This window comes from Peromyscus maniculatus, chromosome 9 (genome assembly GCF_049852395.1).
Source record: "Peromyscus maniculatus bairdii isolate BWxNUB_F1_BW_parent chromosome 9, HU_Pman_BW_mat_3.1, whole genome shotgun sequence".
NCBI classification, from domain to species: Eukaryota; Metazoa; Chordata; class Mammalia; order Rodentia; family Cricetidae; genus Peromyscus; species Peromyscus maniculatus.
In genome coordinates this window covers 21565351-21590519 of record NC_134860.1, presented here as the reverse complement: position 1 = coordinate 21590519, position 25169 = coordinate 21565351, and the positions used below count along the sequence as shown (strand labels likewise).

The window sequence follows — 25169 nt, the reverse complement described above, 5'->3', positions numbered from 1 at the left end:
GGAACTCAGACCCCTCCTTTGAGTGACTCGGGCTTCTCCAACTTGGAGATGCTGAAGAGAAGCAGTTAGAAGCCATCCCCAGGTCTGAGCTGAGGCCCTTCCTTGACAGTAGTTCTCCAAGTCCAGCTAGGAACTAAAATCCCGGCCTGAAGGAGAAGGGCCAATGCAATCAAAGCAGCCCTGTCTCTGGTCTGTTCTGTGGTCCCAGAGGTCTGTCTATTCTCCCAGGGGTCCTGCCTGCCCTGTTCTGTGGTCCCAGGGGCCTGCTCTCCTGGGTGTCCTGCCTGCCTCTCCCTTAAACTGTCTTTTCCCGAAGCTACCACCTGTGATGTAATTTCCTCACAGATAAGTGAAGCACATTTAGGATGCACAGCCTCAAAACTCTGGATCCTACAATCCAGAGAAGCCTAGGAGAGGGCTCAGCCTTCATGTGTTTCTGGTATAGCCGGGAAGTGCCCAGTGGGATACTTTAAGATGGGTTGTCCCAGACTTCCAGGAGCTTAGTTGGCCTTGCTCCAGATGAACTAAAATGGAGTCCCATCCCACCCGTGTGTGTGTGTGTGTGTGTGTGTGTGTGTGTGTGTGTGTGTGTGTGTGTGTGTGTGTTACTAGGGAACAAACAAGTCTCCTGCATGAGCTTCATCCTAGCTTGAGATGAATATTTTCAAGGGCTCTTTAGTTTTGTAATACCTTCCTCCATCTCCCACCTCTTCCCTTCCTGATGCTCTTCCTCTTCCCCCTCCTCTTCTCCTCTTTCTGAAAGTTTCACACTATATTGCCCAAGGCTGGTCTTGATCTCATGGGCTCAGCCAGTCATTCTGCTTCAGCCTCCCAAGTGCTGAGGTTAAAGACATGTGCCACCACACTTGGCTAAAATAATATCTTTGAAAAAATAATAAACACGGACTTTGGTGCACTGTTCTGTCTGAGAGCCAGTATTGTGTATTCAGTGAGGGTCATGGGCCTTCAGATTCATAACAGAACAAGGAACTTCTAGAGCTAGAGCAAGTGGCATTTACAATCTCTATGAGGAGCAGGGGAAGAAAGCATGTGGTGTCCTTGATGCCAAGAAGAGCTTGAAGTACCACAGGGGAGGGACACTGGGCAGGAGCCAAGGGAGCAGGAGAAAGGAGTGGGCGAGGGGCTGGGAAAGGCCAATGTCAAGGGCAGATGCTTCCTTCTAAATGCAGAAAGAAGCCATAGGACATGGTGTTACCTGGTCAGCTATTTTTAAACATCTCTCCAGGTGCTGTGTCAATAAAAGACAAGCTAGAAGACAGACCCTGTGCTCCTGCTAAGGGGCTGGACACAGGTGGTGAAGGGGAGGGGTGTGTCGGGGTCACTTAGAGCCTGTCTTAGTTGGGGTTTCTATGTTGTGACAAAACACCATGACCAAAAGCAAGTTGGGGAGGAAAGGGTTTATTTGGCTTACACTTCAGCATTGCTGTTCATCATCAAGACAGGGACTCAAACAGGGCAGGAACTTGGAGGCAGGGGATGATGGAAGGCCATGGAGGGGTGCTGCTTACTGGCTTGCTCCCCATGGCTTGTTTAGTCTGCTTTCTTATAGAACCCAGGACCACCAGCCCAGGGGTGGCTCCACCCAATGGGCTGGACCCTCCCCCATCAATCACTAATTAAGAAAATGCCTTACTGCCAGATCTTATGCAGACATTTCCTCAATTTTGCTTCCTCCCTTCAGATAATTCTAGTTTGTGTGCCAAGTTGACATAAGACTAGCCAGCCAGCACAGAGCCCGAGATGATCGGTGGCCTTGAAACCAGAAGACTGGGAGAGGACAGAACGCAAGATTCTAGAGAGTGGGAGGTGTCTGTGAGCTGTGCAATTACAGTGGTGAAGTGTGGCTGAATTCCAATAAAACTTTATTGACAAAAGACTGAATTTTAAAAAATGCTTTATTTAGCACATAGTTCAAAGTCTTCTGCCCTCTGACTAGAATTGAAAATGTAGACTATGCAGCACAAATCAGCCCCACTCTGGAGCTACCGCCCTTCAGCCATATGATGACTGTCATCATTGCCATGTGCAGGCCTTTGCTGCAGACTGCATCTGCCACTGTTCTAATCTCTAAAATAAGGCAAAAGTACTTATGCTCTATTGTGAACAAAGAAACTACAACATCAATAAGTTTATTTCTGTCATGAGAAAAAGAGTCCAGACGTTGTCAGGACAGTGCAGTGTGGCAGGGTTGTGGACTTCAACTACCTAGACTTCTTCCTGTCACTTATCCACCACCCTCAGTGACCAAAGTGGAAACGAGGACTCTAGCCATCACTCATACACTGCCGACAGAAGGTAGATAGGACAAAGGAGGAGTAAACGCCAGGCACCTGTGGTCTTCGATGCTGTGTCTTGAGTTTCCTAGAAACTGCTTTACACTACTTCCTCTGTCACAACCGATTGGCCAGAATTTTAGAAACCATCCAGGCACAAGGGAGACTGGCAAGTATTTTTTCCAGGGACCATGTGCACGAGGAAGATTTAGAGTATGTAGCACTACAGCAGAAAGTAGGAGCTGTCTTTAGAGCAGAAGGCAGAGCCCCCGCCAAATGAGTTGCCTTACGTTGGTTCATCCATTTTCAGTACATGCCATTGTAAGCTCAGTTGTGAGGCCTTCTGTGCAGTCAGCTCATATTTGAGATCTACACGCTAAAAAGCCAGCTCACAGGTGGCCTCTTCTGCCCAAGGCCAGCTCACAGTGGCCTCTTCTGCCTAAGGTCAGCTCACAGTGGCCTCTTCTGCCTAAGGTCAGCTCACAGTGGCCTCTTCTGCCTAAGGTCAGCTCACAGTGGCCTCTTCTGCCTAAGGCCAGCTCACAGGTGGCCTCTTCTGCCCAAGGCCAGCTCACAGTGGCCTCTTCTGCCTAAGGTCAGCTCACAGTGGCCTCTTCTGCCCAAGGCCAGCTCACAGTGGCCTCTTCTGCCCAAGACCAGCTCACAGTGGCCTCTTCTGCCTAAGGTCAGCTCACAGTGGTCTCTTCTGCCCAAGGCCAGCTCACAGTGGCCTCTTCTGCCCAAGGCCAGCTCACAGGTGGCCTCTTCTGCCTAAGGTCAGCTCACAGTGGCCTCTTCTGCCCAAGGCCAGCTCACAGTGGCCTCTTCTGCCTAAGGTCAGCTCACAGTGGTCTCTTCTGCCCATGGCCAGCTCACAGTGGCCTCTTCTGCCCAAGGCCAGCTCACAGTGGCTTCTTCTGCCCAAGGCCAGCTCACAGTGGTCTCTTCTGCTCATGGCCAGCTCACAGGTGTCTACCTCTGTCTAAGGTCCATGAGCCAGAAGGTCCTTATGTCCACACATCAAATCCATGTCTCAGAACTCAAAGGATGCAGTTCCAGGATAGTGGTAGAGGGCGGAGTTTTAAGACCCACCAGAAGTTCATCATGAAACGAAAGGAGTGAGATGACAGGTCCCCTGGTCCATGGAGAAGGACTACCACTGTTGGGCCTCCAGATTGCTCCCTATGTAAGTAGCCTGGAGAACTTTAGTGACCTTGAGCCTCACACACTGAAATCCCAACCCTCAGGAGGCTGAGGCAGGAAGACTAAGAGCTAGAGACCAGCCTGGGATTCACAGTGAAACCGTGTCTAAAAATTCTTGATGCTAAGATTTCACCAATGTTGACAGAATCCAATTTTCTACAGAAACACATGGGTATCCAAGTTTAAACTTTTCTCAGCTAAGCTCCATATGCAAATGTATTTGAGAAACAAGACAGTTTAAAATAAAGGAAAAGAGGTGGTGAGAGAGAAAAGCAGCTGCCCTCCCGGAGACCCCTGAAGGTTTCCTGTCTGCCCGCAGTTTTCCCAACAGAGCAGATTAGTCTTGTCCTTTTAGCCCGTTTCTTTCCGTCCACAGAAAAGGGTGCACTTGCACAACAAATCATCATGGGCTGGCATACTTCCAGTGGTTACTGTGAAATCCCTCCCCAGTTTATTGGACACAATTTGATACACTGTGGGCCACATAACTCTGTTTCTCCAGTGACTGAATAGCTAGGTTGTCACTAGTTTAAGAATCTTCAGTAAAGCCTCGCCTGGAATCATGACACGTGACTTGTGCAGACCACTCTGTCACTTCATAGACAGGCAAACCCAGTCTGTCCGCAGTAGCAGGTGCTATTACTTCCTGTTAGTGTGATTTAACCAATTCTGCTACCACCAGTCAGAGTCACCTGCGATCTTTATGCGGCGTAAAGAGTGTCCCCACCTGCTGTGAAAAGAACACCTTTCACAAGAGTCTAGTTCTGATTTGTGTAAAACATACTAGTTACACTAGGGGGCAGGAGAGGCGGCTCAGTGGTTAAGAGTACATACTGCTTTTGCAGAGGACCGTAGTTTGATTCCCAGCACCCACTCTGGTGCCTGAAACTCCAGACCCCCAAGGAATCTGATTGCTCTGACCTCCGCAGGCAGGCACCAACACTCACATATACACAGACACACACACATAATTAAAAACTAATGTGTGGAGTTGTGTGGTAGTAGAAAGAGGTCAGGAAGAGTCTAAAATGAGGGTGAGAGAGGACACACTTGTGGCGTGGAGGCAGAAGCGAGGGAACCAGGAAGATGGGGGAGGGTAGATGGGGAAGGACCCTGGGTGTGAATAAGAACACAGTGTAACATGTGAAGAGGATACTACAATGAAACCCATTACTTCATTTACTAACTAAAAATAATAAGAATAATAAGTGGTTTAGAAGATGGATAAGGAGATGAGTCTCTTCCCGGTCAAAGGTCACAAAGAGAATTCAGCCTTTTTAAAGTACAATCAAAATGCAGGTGGCTTTCAGTATGAAACCAGACAGTTTAGAAAAGCCTAGGAGGAGGGAGGCTGTCTGGGCTGTTCCCCTTTCTCCTAGCGCATCCGTCTCACTGCAGAGAAGGATCACTTTCATCCACAGACTCCTGAGCACTGTTTTTAAGTCTTCCTTTGGAAGAAAAGTTGAACCTTTGGCTTTCATTGAGCTTGTTGGTGGTGAAAAGTAAGAAACAGCTTGGATCTGCGCCATGAGTAGAACGGGAAGGGTGGCAGCCATGTGCTGGGTACAGTGGCAGAATCAGAGCATTGGTGCCCACCTCCCAGTCAAAGAGGCCATAGCACCTGGAGCTGCCAAGGAAGAAAGTGGCTGGACTGGGAGGTGAATTTTAAAATTTGATCGGGAAATTTCAGATAAATAAATGAGATCAGACAGCAAACATAAGGCTTGGCTCCTCTTTCCTGGAGTTTGCAGAAAATAGTCGTTACTTCTGATGAAATGTTTTGACGTTTTCAGTAGGCAGAACATGCTAACTGTAACGGCATGTGCATGTGTTCATAAAAATGCTTGCAAATAAATCTTCATTTGTTTTAGAGTAATCAGAGTGTAGGAACAGTGGTAAAATGCTAGTTGTGTTCCTGGTTCTTGTGGAAACTGTAGTCCTTGACAGTTTGGAATTATGGTAGTTCATTTTTCCAGGTTCAAATATAATTGGAGATCATTCCTTTGCTTGTTTTGTGTTTTATGGGTCTGTTTTGGCTTTCCAATGAGTCTAATTTCTGCCTGTCTGTCTGGGTCAGCCTGGGTTTCTTCCCATATTTTAACTCCTCTTCTGCTTATCAGCTAAGTCAATGGCCCTTTACCATATTGATGACTATGTCTTCACTCACAAGCTTTGTGGCTGTGGCCACCTGCCTTTGTGCATTTAATACACCTGTGTCCAACTTCCCTGTGCCAGGGACCACGACCTAGGGGCACAGTGCTGTCTGTATCTGCCACCTCCATGCTTTTTTTGTAATTCAAGGGCAGTTTGTTGAGTGGTTATATAACACCCCCTCCTTCCGGTGTGTGACCCTGTCATCTGATTCCATGTCACAGTTTATGACTGGAGCAACATGTCAAAGTAACGGTCTTATCACCATGGACTGGAGGTTTTCAGGAGAGAGATGCCAGGAAGGTCACACATTGGGCACCATCAAGGACTCACATGTAAACATCACTACCTGTGGTTCCCGCCTAAGGGTCTCTGGAATAAAGGAAAGGAACCCATAGCTTGACAGCCAAGAGTCCCACCCTCACTGATGTAATGATCTGGAACACATGGACACACCATACATACACCCAGAAAAACTGTTCATAAGACTCTTAGCAAGCACATGCATTCTAATATGGTATTTAACTTCTTTATTTAAAGACTGCAATTTTACAGAAAATACTTTTTCCTCTTGGATCACTGTTTCTAAATGTCAAATACATAAATACTACTTAAGTGACATTAAAGCTGGAAAATAGTTTCAAAGACAGATTTGGAAGTAAAACATGTACAATATTTCCCACAAGCTTCTGTTGCACACACGGAGAACAGGACAACTGGTATTGAGTAGGGGCATCTTGCACACTGAGCACAGACACACACTCAGTGCCCTCATAAACAATGGATAAAGAAAGCTTATTTAAGCTTTAGACCTTGTATTAGTCAGTGTTGACAATCCAGACACTGATCATCTGCAAGGAACAGATTAGAACTCAGGACACCAGCAGCATTCAAATAACATAAATAAATAAATAAATAAATAAATAAATAAATAAATAAATAAATAAATAAATAAATAAATAAATAAATAACACGGCCAGTGGGACCTGAATATGACCTGAGGATGGCCAGATCCGGTTATTGAAAGCCAAGTGGTGATATTCAGTGATGGAATCACATGCTAATGTTTGCACAGCTAGATTAACGTCTCAGAGCCAGTTGCCAGGCTCATTACTAGTGGCTTTTCTCTGATTCGCACTAATAAACTTGATTATTGATTTTAGGATTGTCTGTGTATCCAAGGATATTTTCTAAGATGTCTTGGTAATGTTTCATGCTTAAGTTGTCAATCAGAAGGGCACTAATGAGCAATCATTTTCTAATCATGTTGAAAGGGGTTAAAATCTGTGTTTAAAATGAACTTCCTGGCCTCGGCATAATAGGCACCTTTTCTCTGTCACTGTCCTAATCAAGTAGAGGCCATTTCTACCTGCCTGCCATCTTCCCCAGGAATTAGCTTGTGTACACAGCTTAAGACCTTTGTAGTCCTAATTCTGCTCTCCACAGCATTGGAAGAGCAGGAGAGCTTGAAGATGCAGCAGTGAAGCAGGGTTTTAGCACATCGGGTACCACTTTGAAGTGAGGCAGACTAGGTTGCTGGGCTGGTGGTTTATTCATCTCTTTCCTTGTTTCATGTGTATGAATATATGCTCTCAGCATATATGCCCTGCTCCAGGGTGTAGGGGGCTGGCGAATGCATGCGTAGAGCGTGTGTATATGTAAAGTAGAAACTGAGCCTGGATAACAAAATGAACTACTGTATGCCAGAGGTCCAGGGAGTGTGCCCAGCTGGCAGCAGCAACGGCTACACGCAGGTCACTGACTGTCTCACGTATCTGGAAGACAGTCCAGCTTACAGTGGTCGTGATGTCCAAGCCGTGCCTGGTAACAGCATCTATATGGATCAGGCCTGGGCAGTGAATCAGCCTTATACCTGTAGTTACCCTGGAAACCTGTTTAAAAGCAAGGACTCTGACTTGGACATGGCCCTCAGTCAGTACAGCCAGCCTGCATATCTCCCTGAAGAAAAGCCTTTTCCTCACGTGCAATCGCCACCGCATTCACAGAAAAAAGGTAGGGACTCTTGGGCTTCTGTTTCTTTCCATTTCGTCCTAAAGTTTTATTGTTTCTGCCTCTTTGAGTCTTTGCATTTGAGCACTGGAGATCTGGGGGCGGGGGACAGCAGTAAGAGGTTGTCGAGTGACGGACGGGTCCTGTTGAACTCGGGAATTACCAAACACTTGCTTTCTTTTTATGACAGCTAGAGAGAGCTGGTTTCCATGGTCATGTGTGGCATGTATGATAGAGATGCATGCTGTTCAAATGGAATGTTATTGGCTTCCCTACAAAAGAAAGTATGTCCAAGAATTCCCTTAGTGGGACAGCATAGGAGGCAGATCCCAATTCAGACCGAAAATTCACATGACACTTTGCTTAACTCTTCCTCCTGAAAGTTCATTCTAATTAGCTGGTTAAATGGTCTAAGGCTTTCACAGGCACTGCAATATTAATATGTTATGATTTGCAAATGTTCATTTTGAGGTATTTACTGATCCATGTAGAGAAGCTATTGATAACCATGTTGCACTGTTAGAATGTCAAAGTCAAACAGAAATGGACACATTTTACCTAGACATCGCTCCCTAAAATTTAATGGATCTACAACCGTGAAGAATGAAGTCATTATATAAACGCAAGTGAGATATTTTTCAAAATATCCAATATTTAAGAAGTGCAATATCTATTGATTTTAATAAGCATGGCACTTAATGTTCTATCAATAAGACATTTCTTCTGTTACCAAAAGATCAAAGAGGCAAACAGGTCCTGCACAGGGAACTTAGGAGTGACTTCCAGAGAGTTTAAATGCTCTAATAGATATGTCAGAAACCTGTTTATCCTAGGATCTGTAGGATCTGTACAGAGAACCAAATTCATGGGTTTCTATAATTTGCAAGACTACAATGACCTTTAATCTCCAAAGGCAAGCTTCTCTGTGAAGGTAATCTTAAGAAATAATATAGTATATTTAATTACAGTTTTTATAGAAGTTGATATTTGCCCTGTTGTGGTTTTAATGTTTTTTGGGTTTTGTTAGTTTCCCTCACACTCGCCCTCCTCTGCTGCCCCTCATGATTCCCCTCTGAGCCTCCTCTTCCCAGCCAGCCACCTCCTCCCCTGCCCCGGGGTTGCACCACTAAAGAAATCGACTCTGTTATTAACAATAACCAGCTATGAAAGAGAAATTTTTCAGACAACACTAAACCGCCCCACTGAAGCTGACTGTGGGAGCCCTAGTCTACAGCTTCCAGGGTGTCTAGAAGGAAGCACATGCAGTGTCTGTGTTTTCAGTTAGAATCATACCATCCTGAAGGGTAACTGTTTCCCCTTTAAGACAAGGAACATACCTGGAGTGAGCACTCTATTCCCTAACAGGGAGACAGGCATGCCCCCTAACTGGGAGACAGGCATGCCCCCTAACAGGGAGACAGGCATGCCCCCTAACAGAGAGACAGACATGTCCCCTAACAGAGAGACAGGCATGCCCCCTAACAGGGAGACAGGCATGCCCCCTAGCAGGGAGACAGGCAGGCTCCCTCTTTTACCCCATTTAAGTGCTTGACCTTGGAACTGAAGAACTTGTCGGTGTCTGGCCGATCATGCCAGGATATGCCTACCACTTGCTGTGTGGTTGGATCCCAAGATGCTGGTGTCTGTCTCGAAATCTATAATTCTTTAAAAATTCCTGCAGAACATTGGGGGTTCACTTCCCTTTCATCTTTTCACTATATTCTCTTCAGCCAGTGCTGGGGGATATTTGCTTATAAAATATGAAACTGGGGATTCTTTACTAATTAATTTGATGCATGAACTGGAAGAAAAGATGCATCGTGTGCATATATTGATGTAATTTCTCAAAGCCATATGCCATCCAAAGGCCACAACCACCTGCCAGACTCACTAAATCAAAGCAGGCAAATATTCTTAAATGAATCATTATTTACTGTTACGAGTCTCTGGGTAAATCCCAGTAACACTAAACCCAGCTGCTAACTGTGTCTTAGGACAAAAGGTCATAGCCAGCATGTTTATCCGTATTGATCCACTATTGATTTTTCTGGCTTGGAAGATAAGTAGCGCTTCATTAAGGCAAAGTTAAGACTGTGCCCAGGTGTTCAGTGGGGCAGGCCTCACTTCCAGCTGGACTTTTTTTATCTGTTTTCATGCAGTTCGTAACTTCTGTGTGTGCTGCTGCTGCCATTGTAGGACCCTAACTCTTCAGTGATGCTGTGGCTCTTTCTTTTTTAAAGTTTCAGCTTTGTTTGGTGTCTTTAGGCAAGGAGGGAAGCAGGGGTGGAGACAGGGTTCTTGAAGGGTTTGCTTTTGTTATTTTTTCTTCTTAAATTTACTTGCTGGGGGCAATGCATATGGAGGTCAAAGAATAACCTTCAGGACTTCCGCCACAGGGGATCCTGGACTTGAACTCAGGTCTCAGCCTTGGCAGCCAGCACTGCTACGTGCTGAGCCTTCTCACACGCCTTTTTCTTTACTTTTTAGTGAGCTAGTCTTGAGTCTGTAATTCAAATTCTGATGTTTAGAGCATTCGCATCGTCTTGCTTTCAGCCCCTCGAAGTCTGCAGTGATGAGGGAAAGGTGGCAGAGAGGTAGATGGCCGGCGCTGAGGAACTCTTTCTCATCAAACATGCAGCCAGGGAGACTTTAGAACAACGTGTCATTTCCTTTGTGTTATTTGGGATTTTGCATTTTGGCCAAGAAGGAAAAGAGTCATCAAATTCTGAAGCAATGAGAACCCGAGCCAGGGAGTCAGGCCTCTGCTCACTGAATCCTGTTTCCAACCAAACGGCACCATCTGAAGGAGAGGCTGTGTGAGCCGCACTGAACAAGCTGGAATGTGTTCACACTGTCAACCCAGCTTCCCTGTGGAATAGGAAAAGCCATTTCTTCAAGACCAGGTCTTGATACATACCTCTCAAGCTAGCTTCAAAATTACAGTCCTTCTGCCTCCACCCTACAGTCCTGCACCACCACACCTGGAGAAGAAAAAAAAAGCTTTACTTCAATTTAGAGGCAAATAAGAAGAAGCCAACCAATCATTCACAGGCATGAGCCTTATTTAGTCTCTCAAGTGACACAGTTACAATGTATTCTGTTCAAATTTGTCATTGTGGCCAGGTCAGCGTCTGCCCTTACCTGTTCAGGAAGAGGGAGACTAAAACAGGAATTGAGTAGAGAAAGGACAGCCAGGATTTGTGACTTCTCTGTTACGGCTGTGGTTTAGGCGTAGATAAGGGCTAGCATTTTTCTCTTTTTCTCAATTTTTGGGCTGGTCGTTCCCATCAGAAATTAACACCAGTGACCTCCCAGCTTGCCTTTGGCTACTCAGAGGGCAGCTTCTCCATCCCTTCAAACAGGGTACCTCACGGGAGTCTGCCCAAACAGCTCGGGACAGGCTCTTTGTGTGACACTCTCTGCACCATCTGTACAAGAACTGTGTGTTCCAAAGGTGCTGGAGGGAAGACGGCTGAGTCGGGCATCGCTGCGGAGGAATACTAATGTGAGCTTGAGTCGAGGAGGGAGGGAGCGTTTGTCTGTGGTCTCTGCTCTGGTGTGTGTTTGTCCCCTGATTTTAATCCTTCAGAGAGAGAGGATTCAACTGAAGCCCCAGTGCCAGGTAAAACTGAACTTTCTACCTTCTGTCTCCATGCCAGGATCCTACTCTAGTGTCTTGTTCTATTGATGCCATGTCACATTAGAAATGGAAGTTAAACGGCCAGTTTGAAGTGACGCACAGCAAGAGGACTGGATGGAGAAGGTGCACCAGGTCCCTCCTGGAGCAGAATCTCTAATTAGAATTTCTTAGACTTCTTTTAAAGTTACAGATCTGAAATCGGGAATAAAGAGGCTGTAAATTCTGTGCCACACACCCCCCCAAAACACCATTTCCTGACAGATAGTGTTAAATCCAGGGATCATGTTGAGGCAGCGTCACGCAAAGCAGGCTGGACTGGAAATGAAACCGTGGAAGACCCGTGGATTCCCGGGCACCGTTCTCCCCGCCATGAACTTCAATGTTAAGATCACAGCTGGCATCTCTCTTCCTCGCATTTTCTTTTATTTTCTTCCTTCCTCTCTCCTTTCTTTATCTCCATCACTCTCCCTCTCGTTATTCCCCTTCCCTTCTAGATAAGCTTGTTTAAAAACTCACATGAAAGGTTTTCCCAAGAAACTGCTAAAAATTATAGGTGCATCTCTCCAGAAGCCGTCCTGAAGTGGTTAGTGTGATGGTGAGTGGAACTGTGAAGATGTTCATGCATGCTAGCCTTGTAAATTTGTCAGAGCCTCCCATATGCCCATAACAGAAAATAGCCCTCCAGGAAACAATACCACTGTGTTTTAAAATACAGAACGCATTTGCTGTTCCAAAGGCTCAATCAGAGTGCCTCTGAGCACCCAGAAGCAGGACTCAGTAAGGGATCGAAATAGTTTCCGTGCAACTTCCGGGTCAGACAAAGGGATGAGCAGGCCCTTCCTGTTTGTTTCCTGGGAAACAAGCATCTGCCAGAAATGCACCCTTCAGCAACTTTTGAGTGCCTTGGCCCTATCCTGGAGTGTGTGGTAGTTCTCCTTACTCCAAAAGCAGGAGCCAAATGAGTCAAATGCCTGGCCAGCTTAGAGAGAAACAGTGCTACTGTTAATCTCCTGAACACAGGTTCACATCCCTCAGCTTCCCAACCAATACCAACAGCAGCCCCAGCCTTCAAGTGCATTCAGCCTGAGGATAAGTTCTGTCTTCGACATGGCTGGCCCGGCTTTTGAGACCCGATCAGCTCTGTGAGTGTCTGTATCCGGTCTCCAGAGCCCAGAGACACCAGCTCTGTAAGTGTTGTCCTTGGTACCACATTCTGCACACAACACTGCCTGCTTCAGGGCTGCCCTGGGCTCTCCGGAGAGGCTAGAATGTGCCATCTACCCACCCACCTTGCTTCCCTTCCTCACCTGTAGCTCCATCCCAGTCCGATGGCTTTCCTGTAGCATTCTGCTTCCAGCCACTCTCTTATCCTCGGTGCCTTCTACACAGCTTCTCCTGGGACTTCAGGTTCTTCTTATAACCTGTTAAATAATGCGGGTCCCAACAGGCTGCCCTGCCACATGGTGTCCACTTAGACTCTGTCTGTGGGCTTCTGCTGCACCCTCTGTCCCAGTAATCACAGCCAGTCTCTCCACGAGTCTCTTCCTCCACCTCAGTCCCATCCCCGAACAACGACGTGGTCTTCCAGCTCCACCCCTGGCCGCCACATCACTTTAGGCACTGACTCAATTCACAGCTCACTGGCCTCTTCCACCCAACTGGCCTCATCTTCCCTGTGCCACGCTGGTTTCTGTCCTTCACAGGCGAATGCCTCTGTTTTACACAGAATCGGCCTAAATGGGACTTTATTTTGACTTAAAGAAAAATTAAATTATAAAATTTGTAGGAAAATGGATGGAATTGGACAATATTATATTATGTAAAATAACCCAGGGTCAGAAAAACCAATGCTATAAGTTCTCTCTCCCATGAGGAGCTTAGACTCTACTTTTTTATACATGAGCAAGTGAGTGTGAGTAGAGGGGGGGAAAGCTAGACAGGGCCCTGAAGGGGGGAAAGAGGTTTCAGGGGAACCTGGAGGAGGTACAGGGATGTGTGTGCAATGACAGTGTGAAGGAGAATACCGAGGGTGGAAGGATATGAACAGTGCGGGGGGCCTGGGATGGAGGACAGGGTGTATATGAAAATGCCATAAAGAAACCTCTCACTTTGAATGCTACTTTAAAATTTTAAACTGAAAATAAAATAGCTCTAAATCATTTGGATAAATCACCTTTTCAAGCAAATTTCAAATTTTATACCAAATGTATGAGACCAAGGTTTCCCAGCATTGGCACTATCGACATCCAGGGCCAGCGAGTTCTGGGCTGTGACTGCCGACCTGCAGGAGGGTTAGTAGTGAGTATCTCTGGCCAAAGACCCTGGGCTGGGGTAGCACATGCCCACACACCCAGCTGTGATAACCCACTCTGCACTGCTCCTGATCATCATGAAGATGCTTTACATGGTGAAATACACCTCTACCTTGCTACAGAATGCACTTCCTAGGAGGCTAGTACTGCCCGAAGCAGCAAGGGTGTTTTCTTGAGGACAAATGTCACTGCTTCTTCCCCTGAATGCAATGTATGACTGGAAAATTAACAACCGACATTTTAAAAAAACATTATGTGTGTGAGCCGGGCGGTGGTGGCGCACATCTTTAATCCCAGCACTCAGGAGGCAGAGGCAGGTAGATCTTTGTGAGTTTGAGGCCAGCCTGGTCTACAGAGCAAGATGCAGGAAAGGTGCAAAGCTACACAGAGAAACCCTGTCTCAAAAAAAAAAATTATGTGTGTGTACATGCATGTGCACAAAAGTGCAGGTGCGTGTGAAGGCAGGTGCCTGAGGAGGCCTGGGGTCTCGGATCCCACCGATCTGGAGTTCTAGGCAGTTGTGATGCACCTGACATGGATGCTGGGAAATGAGCTTAGTTAGGTCCTCTGTAAATGCAGTACCTACTCTCTGAGTCATCTCTCCAGGCCACAATGGCCCACATTTTCAAGGCTATGACTTTCGATCTTATTCTGAATAGAATTTCCGACTTTAAAAAGCACCTACTTTCTAAAGTGTGCAGGACAGGAGACGATTGTGGGTGCAAGTATGGAGTCCAAAGCCATAAACTGACTCTCAGACCTAAACCAGAGGCAGCTGTACCACGTGTGTGGCCCTGCCCCCTTCCCCCGCACCCCTGCCATTCTGAGACACTTGACCTTCGGGCTTGATAGTCCATCTCTTCTCACAGCACACTGTGATCTTGTTGGTCTCAAGGGTCTAAAACACGAGTGTTTCCTGGGATGCTAATGAGAGGCAGACAGTGTAATTTCACATCTGCTTAGTTTAAAATTTTCCACAAAGACATACAATCTTATATGCTATATAATATAACTCACGTTTCCATTTTTCTTAGACTACTTCTACCCTTCCACTTTTGATAAAGATTAAAACTCTGTGAAGTAGTTCTTTACTTTTAAAGCAGCATGACCTGGAACTAAGTTAAGCAACCGCCAATCATGTACCCCATAGCTGGCGTGCACAGGGTTGTGGCTTGGCCTGTGGAGGGCTGGTGCGACACTCCTTGGGGAGTTGTTGGGCTGTCTGCTCTGTTTTGTGAGACCCTCGAATCTCTTTCATAAGAAGCAAGAAGTCTGGAGTCTATATATTTTACATGACAGTTTTATATCTTGGCTTAGTCTATTTTAATACTATGAGCCAAACACTGTAAACTATACATGCCCTCTTGATTAAGCTCCTGAATGAAATTCATCATAGCAACCTCTTTCCTTTCTTAGTGATTTTGTCCTCAAATGCTTCTGCTCTTACTGTGTACCAAAAGGTTAGAGTAGCTACTAAGATTCTGAGTCTACAAGAAATGGAAAATGAGGCTCACCCAGGAATTCTTGCCTGTTAAGCTCTATTATAGCTAGGCCTTTCAAACCCAGCACTGAGGCAGGAGAATCATAAGTTCAACCCTGGATTGCAGAATGAATTCAAGGAAAGCCTGTATATATAATGTAACTCAGTGGCATGATGCTATCCTAGCATGTGCAAGGCCTAAGTACTGAAGGCGAGGAAAAAAAAAAAATATATATATATATATATATATATATGTGTGTGTGTGTGTGTGTGTATAGATGTATATGTATATATATGTATAGATGTATGTATAGATGTGTGTATTTATATATATGATGGCCAACCCTGGCCCTAAAATAAAGAAATAATTCAAAACCTCTGTGCCAATCTTCCTACCCTGGGACCTTGAGAGAGGCCCAGAGTCCCTTTTGGAGTATCCCTGTCCCCTTTCCCAGGTTAGTCCCTGGCCTGCCTGCCCATGCTTCCCATATTCTATCCCCAAGACATAAAAGCGGAGCCTTAGACTTAAGTATCTGTGGTTCCCATCACCTCTGCTCAGCCAGCCAGAAGATAAAATAACAGGACACTCAGTGACCCTGGAGAGTGATATGGGGTCAGTAGGGACTGCCCTGAGCAGAGAGTCTGTGAAGTGGGAGCCTCTGGGACAGTTTGGGGGCAGAGGGGATGTCACATACAGCAATCTTGGAAGGCCTCTAAAGTGAGTGCTGGCTCAAGATTTTGCTCGGTAATTTACATGTAGTAGTTTCACAGTTTGTTGAACAAATGAACAGATGGATAGATGAGTGGTTTAATTAATTGATGTGTTGTTTATCTGAGGGTTAAAGATTAACACTACACAAAGCTTGGTTCCTAATACCAAGAATTAAATGTAAAAGGGATCAGGATTAGCATGTTAGGAAAAGGCTAAGCCATTCAGGCAGGACTTTTAAGTATATAAAGAAATGGCATAAGGCAGAGCGTTGCACATGAAATGGGCTTAATTTAAGAGTCTAAGCCGTGGGATGAACTGCACAAGTTCAGTATCGAATTGGAAAAATGACTAAGCACAGCGACAATTCAGCTTCTCCGGAGAGTTACAATGCAGTGTCGCCCGCATCGCAGCCCCCCACCCCCACCAGAGCTCTTGCCGCTCTGAGCAGGTTCTACACTATGAATCAGAGTCCACCTGAATTGTTTTCTGGAGTTAGTAGCTGGTCCTCTTTAGCGGTTACCTGGGAAACTTGAAGGAGTGGTTCCTTGGATGACAGTGTGATGTTGTGAGCCCGTATGCCAAAAGCATCCGTGTCCTTCCACAATCAGAATGTATTGAGGCAAGCACAAATTCTTTTACTCTAATCTTAATTGCTAACATCAATTCTCAGATCACACATTGCACATCACACAGTGACTATAATCATTTTTGGGGTATGTGTAGGGTACAGAATGGCTACAGGGAACTAAAGAAGCCACAGAGTTCATGGAGGCCTTTCTGGAGGCAGAGGCAGACACCAGACAAATGCAAACAGAGTCCCTGCAGGTAGCTACATGAGCTATTAAAGAAACTGTTCAGGGAGCTGCTGGTTCTAGCTGCAGAGACACAGGACTGCTTAGGCAAGGTGCAGGGCCTTGAAGGTGAAGCATAAGGTCAGATCTAGACAGACAGACTGCATTTCAAGTGGACCACATCAAGCGGTGAGGACCAAGCTGAGACAAAGCCTCAGACGTTTGGGAATTCTCTGCCTATCTGTCCTTTGATGTCCACACGAAGTGTTATGAACACATTAGGATGACAGGTCATGTTGCTGGGGCCATGGACATGCGAGTGTTAGGTATCCTCCTCTGTATGGGGCCCACATGAGGGTATTGCATGCCTGTCAGTCTGGTACATTTGACAAGCCCTTAGGCCACATGTTTTTAATATGTCTTTAGTATGCCCACATGTCCTCAGTCGACCTTGATGAGTTTATAGGTGGCACTTTTTATGTTTAGGGATATGCTGTGTATCAACGTATGCCTCATGGTCCTGATGTACAAGTAATGATGTCTAGACACAGATGAAAGGCAGAGTCACCCTCCCTCTGCACTTGCTCTCAGAGTGCAACAAAATGCTGCTTCTAAAATGGAGTCTCCCAGGGCAGGGTATAACCTGAAAGCCACTGTTTCCCACACTGTGGAGTAGCTTAGAATCCAGCCCGGCCTGATCCGAACATGTAGCCTCTGGGCACATCTCCCCTCTGACCTGCTCACCCACCGTGACAGCTAGTGCTTCCTCTAGACAACAAGACTGGTCCAACTGGGCAAGTAGTCTGCTCCAAGGTTAAGACCTGCCAAGGTTGAAAGATGCCACACTTGGTATCCCTTTCTTCACAGGCAGCACCCTCAACTTTAGATCTGCCATCAAGATTAACCTATTTTATATCCTGTTACTTACTCGCTGTGTGTCTGCTAAGGTGACAGGAAGTACCAGGTGTTCTCCAAGGACCTGCATACTGCATAATTCATTCAGAAGAATTAACCTGGCCAGGCTTCTGGTTTTAACCCCACAAGCGAATGCACTGAATTGAATGTAAACCAGAAAACCAATACAAAACTCTTGCTTTCCAAACCCCAACTCCTCTGAGAAGCCTTTTGCTTAATCAGTGTTACCTGCAACTTGGACGAACCTTGAAAACATTCTGCTAAGAGAAAAGCCAGCCACAGAAGACCATTAGAGTTTTATTCCATTTGTCTGAAATGGCAATAATAGACAAATCTGTAGAAACAGAGCATGGATCAGGCTAGCCTCCGACACTGACGTTATGTCACCCACTAGTGTCCATATTTGGTAACAAACTAATGTCTGTGCACTTTTTTTATTTGGCCACATTGGCACATGTGACTCATTTTGTGAGTGTGAAAGGTGGAAAAAAAAAGAGAGAGACTGTGAACTTGAAGAGCGAGAAGTGGCTCAGTTCTCTGGGGCACTGGGGAGCTGCCATATCATCAGGTACATCTGGTCACCCGAGGAGACTCCCTCTCTGCCTGTTCTCTATGTGTAGAACACCATCCCTGCTGGCATTATTTTCTGATGAGCAATGGACTCAGGCAGAAGGGTTGGTATGCCATTACTTGTGGCAACTGCCTTCGATAAATAGGATCGTTCAGTTAATATCACAGAGAAAAGAAAGTGATGGTTGGGATGCACTAGTATGACCACGTAAGCAACTGCTACTAATTCAAGTAGCTACTGCTATAGAAAGTTGGCTGGTTAATGAAAGGGATTGAATCAACTCCACCCACCAGGAGATTAACCTGAGAGAAAAGTAAAGCATTTCTTCCCTATGTCAGAATGTGAAAAGACTGTCCTGCTACCTGACTGAATTAGCATTGGTGTGGTGGTTTAAATGAGATATGACCCCCACCACTTGGTCCCCAGTCAGTGATGCTGTTTGGGAAGGCCATGGAACCCTTAGGAAAAGGAGCCTGCTGAAGGAAGTACATTAAATGGTGAGGACTTTGAGGTGTTAGAGCTTCATCCCTCTCCAGTTCTATCTTGTGTACTTCCTGGATACAGTGTAACTAGTGTTCTTCCTGGATACAGTGTAACCAGCATCCTTTCTGGATACAGTATAACCAGCATCCTTCCTGGATACAGTGTGACCAGCATCCTTCCTGGATACAGTGTAACCAGTGTCCTTCCTGGATACAGTGTAACCAGCGTGCTGTCCCTGCTTGTGCCTTCCCTGTGGTAATGGACCACTCTCTCCCTCTGGAACTGAAACCAAAATTAACCCTTCTTTCCCCAAGTTGTTTTTTGTCAGGGTATTTTATCACAGCAACAGAAAGAAACTAATACAACTGTACTCCAATTCATAAGAACCTTTAAGGTCAAAGGACCACCCAAATACATTGTTGCTCTACCAAAAGGAGAAAATCTTCAGGGTCCTTCTGCCAATGCCAAAAGATAATGCCAACAGGTATGGTAGGGCCAGATGAAGGATAAGAGGGAAAAATGAATTCCTTGCATCTCCCCGACCGTGGTTCATGTCCCCAGGCATCATGGCTCTTCGTAGGCATGTTTTACAAGACACAGTCCAAACACTGTTACAAGTGGTTCCTGCACTTCTTCTCCCTGACACCTGCCATCTGCCTCAGCAACAAGAACTCAAAGCCTCTACTCTGCTGGATCAACTGTATAGAAGAGGCCACAGTCAAATTCTCCTGACATCAATGACTTGTCTACTACCTTTGCCAGGATGATATTTGTGTTGATAATTTGGTTCATTTGTTGTTTAAAAGTTACTGTGTGCTTTATAGCTGGTTGTTTGCATCTCAGGCACCCTTGTGAGCACAGTCCATCTGCCTCTTGTCTGTTAAAACAATCCCTATTGGTCACTTTTCTGTTGGTGGAACCAAATGTCTGACGAAAGCAACTTACAGGAGCAAGGGCTTCTTCGAGCTCACTGTTTGAGGAGGATTCGTTCAGCAGTGTGGAGGAAGTGTGACTGCAGGCACATGAGACGGATGTCATTCTGTGCACCAGGAAGCTAAGAAAGATGAGTGATGATGAGCTCATGTCTCCTTTTGTCTTAGTCAACCCATGTTCCTAACGGCTCCTCCCACCGCAGCTAAACCTTCATGAAATACCCTTATAGATATGCCCAGAGGTGTGGCTCCTATGTTATCTAAATCTAGTCCAGCCAACAGTGAAGGCTAACCATCTCACCATCCTACCAAGTATGGCTGGTATCTCAGCATATTTCCACGTACAGTTCTCTGCAATGGTGTTGAGAATTTTTTCATGATCTTTCCCTCACTTTTGCCTCCTTCTCTCACTGAGAATTAATAGAGCTAGAGAAACAGAACTAGTTGCTTACAGGCTTCCCAAAGAAAGGTCTGTTTTATTTGTTTTTATATTCAGCATGACTGCTATGGTGCTCAGTACACAGTATATGCTAAATATGTTCTGACTGGAGTCATCAATAAATGAGTGATAAATAAAAAATTATTTTGTCACAGACAGTAAAAAACAACAAAACATATTCCTTTCCTTTTGTCACTGCTCCAGGACTCTCCCAGAATTTATTATTGTTGTTGTTATTATTGTTGTTGCTGTTGTTGTTTTGAGACAGGGTTTCTCTGTGTAGCCCAGGCTGCCCTGGAACTCAATCTGTACACCAGGCTGGCCTCGAATTCATAGATTCTCTGCCTCCCGAGTGCTGGGATTTAAGGCCTGTGCCACCACCTCCTGGCCCAGAATTACTTTTAAACTGCCTAATGAGACGCTGGAGAAATGACTCAGGCATTAAAAACACCAGAGTTGGGTTCCTGACACCCACTCTGGGCAGCACAACTGCTTGTAACTCCAGTTACAAGCTGATGGGTGCTCTCTTCCGGCCTCCATATACATGCACCTACACGCATGTGCACATACTAACCCCCAGACATATACACACAAAATTAATTTTTTCTAATCTTTTAAAAACATGAAAACTAGCCGGGCGGTGGTGGCGCACGCCTTTAATCCCAGCACTCGGGAGGCAGAGCCAGGCGGATCTCTGTGAGTTCGAGGCCAGCCTGGGCTACCAAGTGAGCTCCAGGAAAGGCGCAAAGCTACACAGAGAAACCCTGTCTCGAAAAACCAAAAAAAAAAAAAAAAAAAAAAAAAAAAAAAAAAAAAAAAAAACATGAAAACTTTAAAATAAAAAAATAATAAAATGCTGGATAAGAGTTCTGGAAACCTAGAGTCCAACAGTCGAATCATCATTTGCCTGATAAAGCAAACTAAGAGAAGTTGTTGTCATGAAAATCGAAACCCTGCTCAGTGCCAGCTCACCCTCCAAAGCCTTCCATCTGCATCCAAAGCCGTAATGTTTTCCTAGATTGAAGTCTAAGCAAAGTCATTTCTAATAAATGATGGAAAGGAATAGTTTTCTTCGTGGGTTTTCTGCTTTTCATTTTCACTGAAAAATGAGCCTTCAGTGACCTGTTGTCACAAAAGGTCAATGACAATTCCATGGGGAAATACACCATAAGTTATCAGTCTGCTCAACCTCCATGGTCATGGTTGAAACTAAGGGATTCCTGAGCCTAAGACCTTCCTAAGCACCCAGACCAGGGAAGATCCTGTTTCTTCCACCTTTCTATTTCATATACCAACAATCCATGTACTTTTTAAAACATGATTTGAGCTTGTCTAAAGGCACGTGTGTCTTTGGCTTGTATTTGGGGATGTGGCTGTCCACATGAAGAGGGAGAAACAGACACAGACAGGAAGAAGGCTGCTTCTGACGTTATTTTTAACCAGAGCTTTCTGGGCCCAGGGAGTTTGATGCAGCAGTGTAGCGGTAACGCCCGCGTTACCGCTAACCGTTCACCATGTCCGAGCGAAGGGCTGCGGATTAAAAAATAGAGACAAGAGACAGCGGGTCATCCGTACGATTGGATGTCGAATGCCGTTTATTGAAAGAGGGAAGAAACCTTAAATACGTACAGGCTTACAGCACAAATGGAGGAACACCCGGAGGGCAGAAGTTCGCTGTCAATGGTCTACATTCCAGACCCAATGTTCTACAATCTAGCATCTAAGTAGTTAACGCTCAAAATGGAGGATACACAACAAGGAACTTCCTTCAAGCATTCAGAAGGGTGGATACCGGCAGGGAATCCGAATAGGGAGGACATCTGATCAAGGTCAAGCAAGCAAGGCTGCAGCCACTCCCAGTCGGGGGCCAGGGCCCATGGCGCCCACAGTTCCCCCCTTTTTATTAAATGAGCTTCTGACTTAGGTTGCGTGGGACCAGCAGACCACCTTACCCGTCATAGAGACACTTGCCCAGGCCACACAAGTGCTCTGTCTTAGGTTGATGGCAGCCCCCCAAGCATTACCCGTCTCTGAATACTCATTATCATACAGACTCAACCATGTGAGCTGTAGAGTGACTGCTGCCAAAGATCTCAAAGTGGCACTGGGCTTGCAATCTGTGTGACACAGAAAAGACCAACAGAAGTCTGAACCCACCCATAGCCAGGAGGCTAAGGGCAATTGAACCATTCCCTTCTTAAACGAGCCTTACTGCAAATTGGAGTCCTTGTAAGGTGGTATCCCATAAGCAAATGGAACTTGAGTTTTAATAATTTTACAACTTTCAAAGCCAATTATAATGTATAAAAGTGGAATTAAATTTATCATGCCCAATAAGAAGAAAGATTAACTAACTGTGGTAGCTACTTTTGCTGCCAGGGTCTCCATTGTGCTAGCTGTAGTAACCAATTATGAAATAGCAATCCCAGAAACAATAGCAGCAGTGGCCACCACTGCTATAACAGCAACAACGGCAACAGCGATGTCAGAGTCTCTTCTGGAGCGTGTGAGCATCATCTGTGTTTAGCTGCCACGGTCCACTGGCATGGACACGGCTCCAGGAACACGAACCACCAAGGCCCATTTTTTTTGATCCCAGCACTACTTAGGCTGGCAGGTCTGCAAGAGAACAACTGAGAAACATAAAGAAAACAGAAAACAAAAACAGCAAACAAGGAGCAGAACTAATGGCCTCAGTAATGGCTACATTTGGGCTCACAAATTTTGAGGTATCTTTAAAAAGGCTAGATGAATTTCAGGAGGCAAATAAATGTTGCACAGAGCCATTCCTGAAAAGTAGGTACTACACCAGCTTGAGGGGGGTTGCAAAATGCGAAAAAGGCTTAGCTGGCATGTTACTGTTAGGAAATGAAGTTCATTGACCTTTAGAGTTATCCTTAATCTCCAAGGTGTGGTACATTTTCAATGTTTTTTGAAAAAAGTTACCATACATTACCTTCTGAGGAATCCAACCACATGGCTACAGTTCCTAGGCTTAGAATAATGTTTGCCAAGGCTGGCCGTATTGGGCTCTCAATCCCCATCGGCATCAGAAGGGGAGAGTTTTTTACGAAGGCCCAATAGGTCTCTGTCATGTTGGGATTCAGCAGCAGCCACAGGGCGCACACAGCATTCAGGAACCCAGAGAGGAACTTCATTGTCCTGTGGAAAGACACAAACAGATCCCCGGGCCAAGACCAACACCGGATCAGGTCCCCTCCAAGTGCCAGTAGAAAGATCTTTCCATCGCACCAGAGGATGATTTGCAACAGGAGCCCTCCAGTGCTTATCTGCAGCAGATACTCCAGCAGAATCCACCGATAAAAAATTTAAAATATATAAAACAAGGGAAAGAATAGAATGTGGAGAGGAAAGATGAGCCCCTAACTCCCCCTTTTTTACTTTAGCAATATAAGTTTTTAAGGTACGATGGCAGCGTTCTACTATAGCCTGCCCTTGAGGATTATAAGGAATACCAGTCTTATTAACAATAGAAAAATCTTAGCAGAATTTTGAAAATCCCGTACTACTGTAGGCAGGACCATTATCAGTTTTTATGCATTTTGGCACTCCCATGTAAGCAAAAGCATGAAGACAATGATTCTTTACATCCTTAACCTTTTCCCCTGAATGGACGGAAGCAAAAATTAGAGAAGAATATGTATCAATAGACACATGGACATATTGTAATTTTCCAAAGGAAGGCACGTGTGTGACGTCCATCTGTCACACATGATTAGGTAAAAGTCCTCGAGGATTGACTCCCAAATGAGGAACAGGTAAAAATTCCACACAAATAGGGCATGATTTAACTATCTGGATGGCTTGTTCCCGGGTTATGCCTGTATGATAACGGAGAGATCCAGCATTAAGATGATAACGCTGATGTAACTGAGTAGCCTTATCAAAGGCAGAACAGACTAATGTGACAGCCATACGAGTAATGGCGTCAGCCCTCTGATTACCTTCACTTAGAGGTCTAGGCAATTGAGTATGAGCTCTAATATGGCCCACATAAAGGTTATGTGAGCGAGACCATATAAGTCCTTGTACTTGTAATAAGTATTCATGAATGGAAGAAATGGATGGTATGTAGGCTGTTGTTTCCAAAGGCATAATGGCATGTGCCACATATTGACTATCAGTATAAATATTTATACTCTCATCAGAAAACATCTGTAAAGCAAGCAACAGTGCCTGTACCTCTGTCACCTGGGCAGAAGTGCCCTGGACTTTTATTCTCTTTACTATGTTACCAGAAACCACCACAGCAAAACCACGTGAAGTGCCATCAGTAAATACCACACGGGCCTGAGGAATAGGAGTCATTTGTACTATCTTGGGAAATATAACAGGATGCAATTTAAAAAATTGACACACATCATTGGAGGGGTAGTGAGTATCAAACTGACCCTGTATGGAACATGTCAATATGGCCCAATCATTATCATTAGCTTGCAACCATGTTACTTGAGACTGGGTGTATGGGGTCACCATAATATCTGGCTCTTTACCAAAAGTTTGAACACTGATCTTGATTCCTTTAAATATAATCTGAGCGACAGCCTGTGGATAAGGAGTGATGATTTTTGTTGGAGAAGCTGGGGAATGTACCCATAAAATAGGCCCTGTTTGCCAAAACACTCCAGTAGGTGAATGAGTAAAACAAAATATCAAATACAATAAGGGAGAATTAAGATCTATATACTGTACGTGAGCCTGTTCCAGGGCCTCTTGTACACGTTGTAGGGCTACATGTCCTTCAGCTGTTAATTTACGGGGAGATGAAGGGTCAGGGTCGCCCTTTAAGACATCATACAAGGGGCGAAGCTGACCTGTTGGAATTTTTAAAGTGGGCCGAAGCCATTGAATATCTCCCAGAAAGGTTTGGAAATCATTAAGTGTGCGTAGCTGATCCATACGCAGAGTAATCTTTTGTGGGCATATGCCCGTGCGTAACAATTCATGACCTAAATAATGATAGGGAAAAGATACCTGTACCTTTTTTGGGGCTATCTGTAAATTAGCCAAGCTAAGAACTTCTTGTAAATAAGAAAAGGCATCAAAAACAAGTTTTTCATCTTTAGCAGCCATTAATATATCATCCATATAGTGAATTATATAAACACCTGGAAAAGCTTTTTGAACTGGAGCTAGGGCCAAAGACACATAAATTTGACATATAGTAGGGCTATTGGCCATTCCTTGAGGCAATACCACCCATTGATATCTCTGA

At 45.2% G+C, this 25169-nt stretch overlaps 1 protein-coding gene across 14 annotated transcripts in view; it reads left to right on the top strand.

Annotated features, from left to right (window-relative positions):
- Thrb (thyroid hormone receptor beta) overlaps positions 1-25169 on the top strand; it is a 372411-nt gene that overhangs the window by 303806 nt on the left and 43436 nt on the right. Inside the window, exon 1 of one of the 14 annotated variants that reach the window (XM_006975107.4) lies at positions 1405-7661. The exons of the other annotated variants lie outside the window; for them this stretch is intronic. Coding sequence (XP_006975169.1) covers positions 7337-7661 — 325 coding nt within the window. The 5' untranslated portion in view covers positions 1405-7336. Of the gene's footprint in view, positions 1-1404; positions 7662-25169 lie in introns of those variants that run through there. 14 annotated transcript variants of the gene reach the window in all.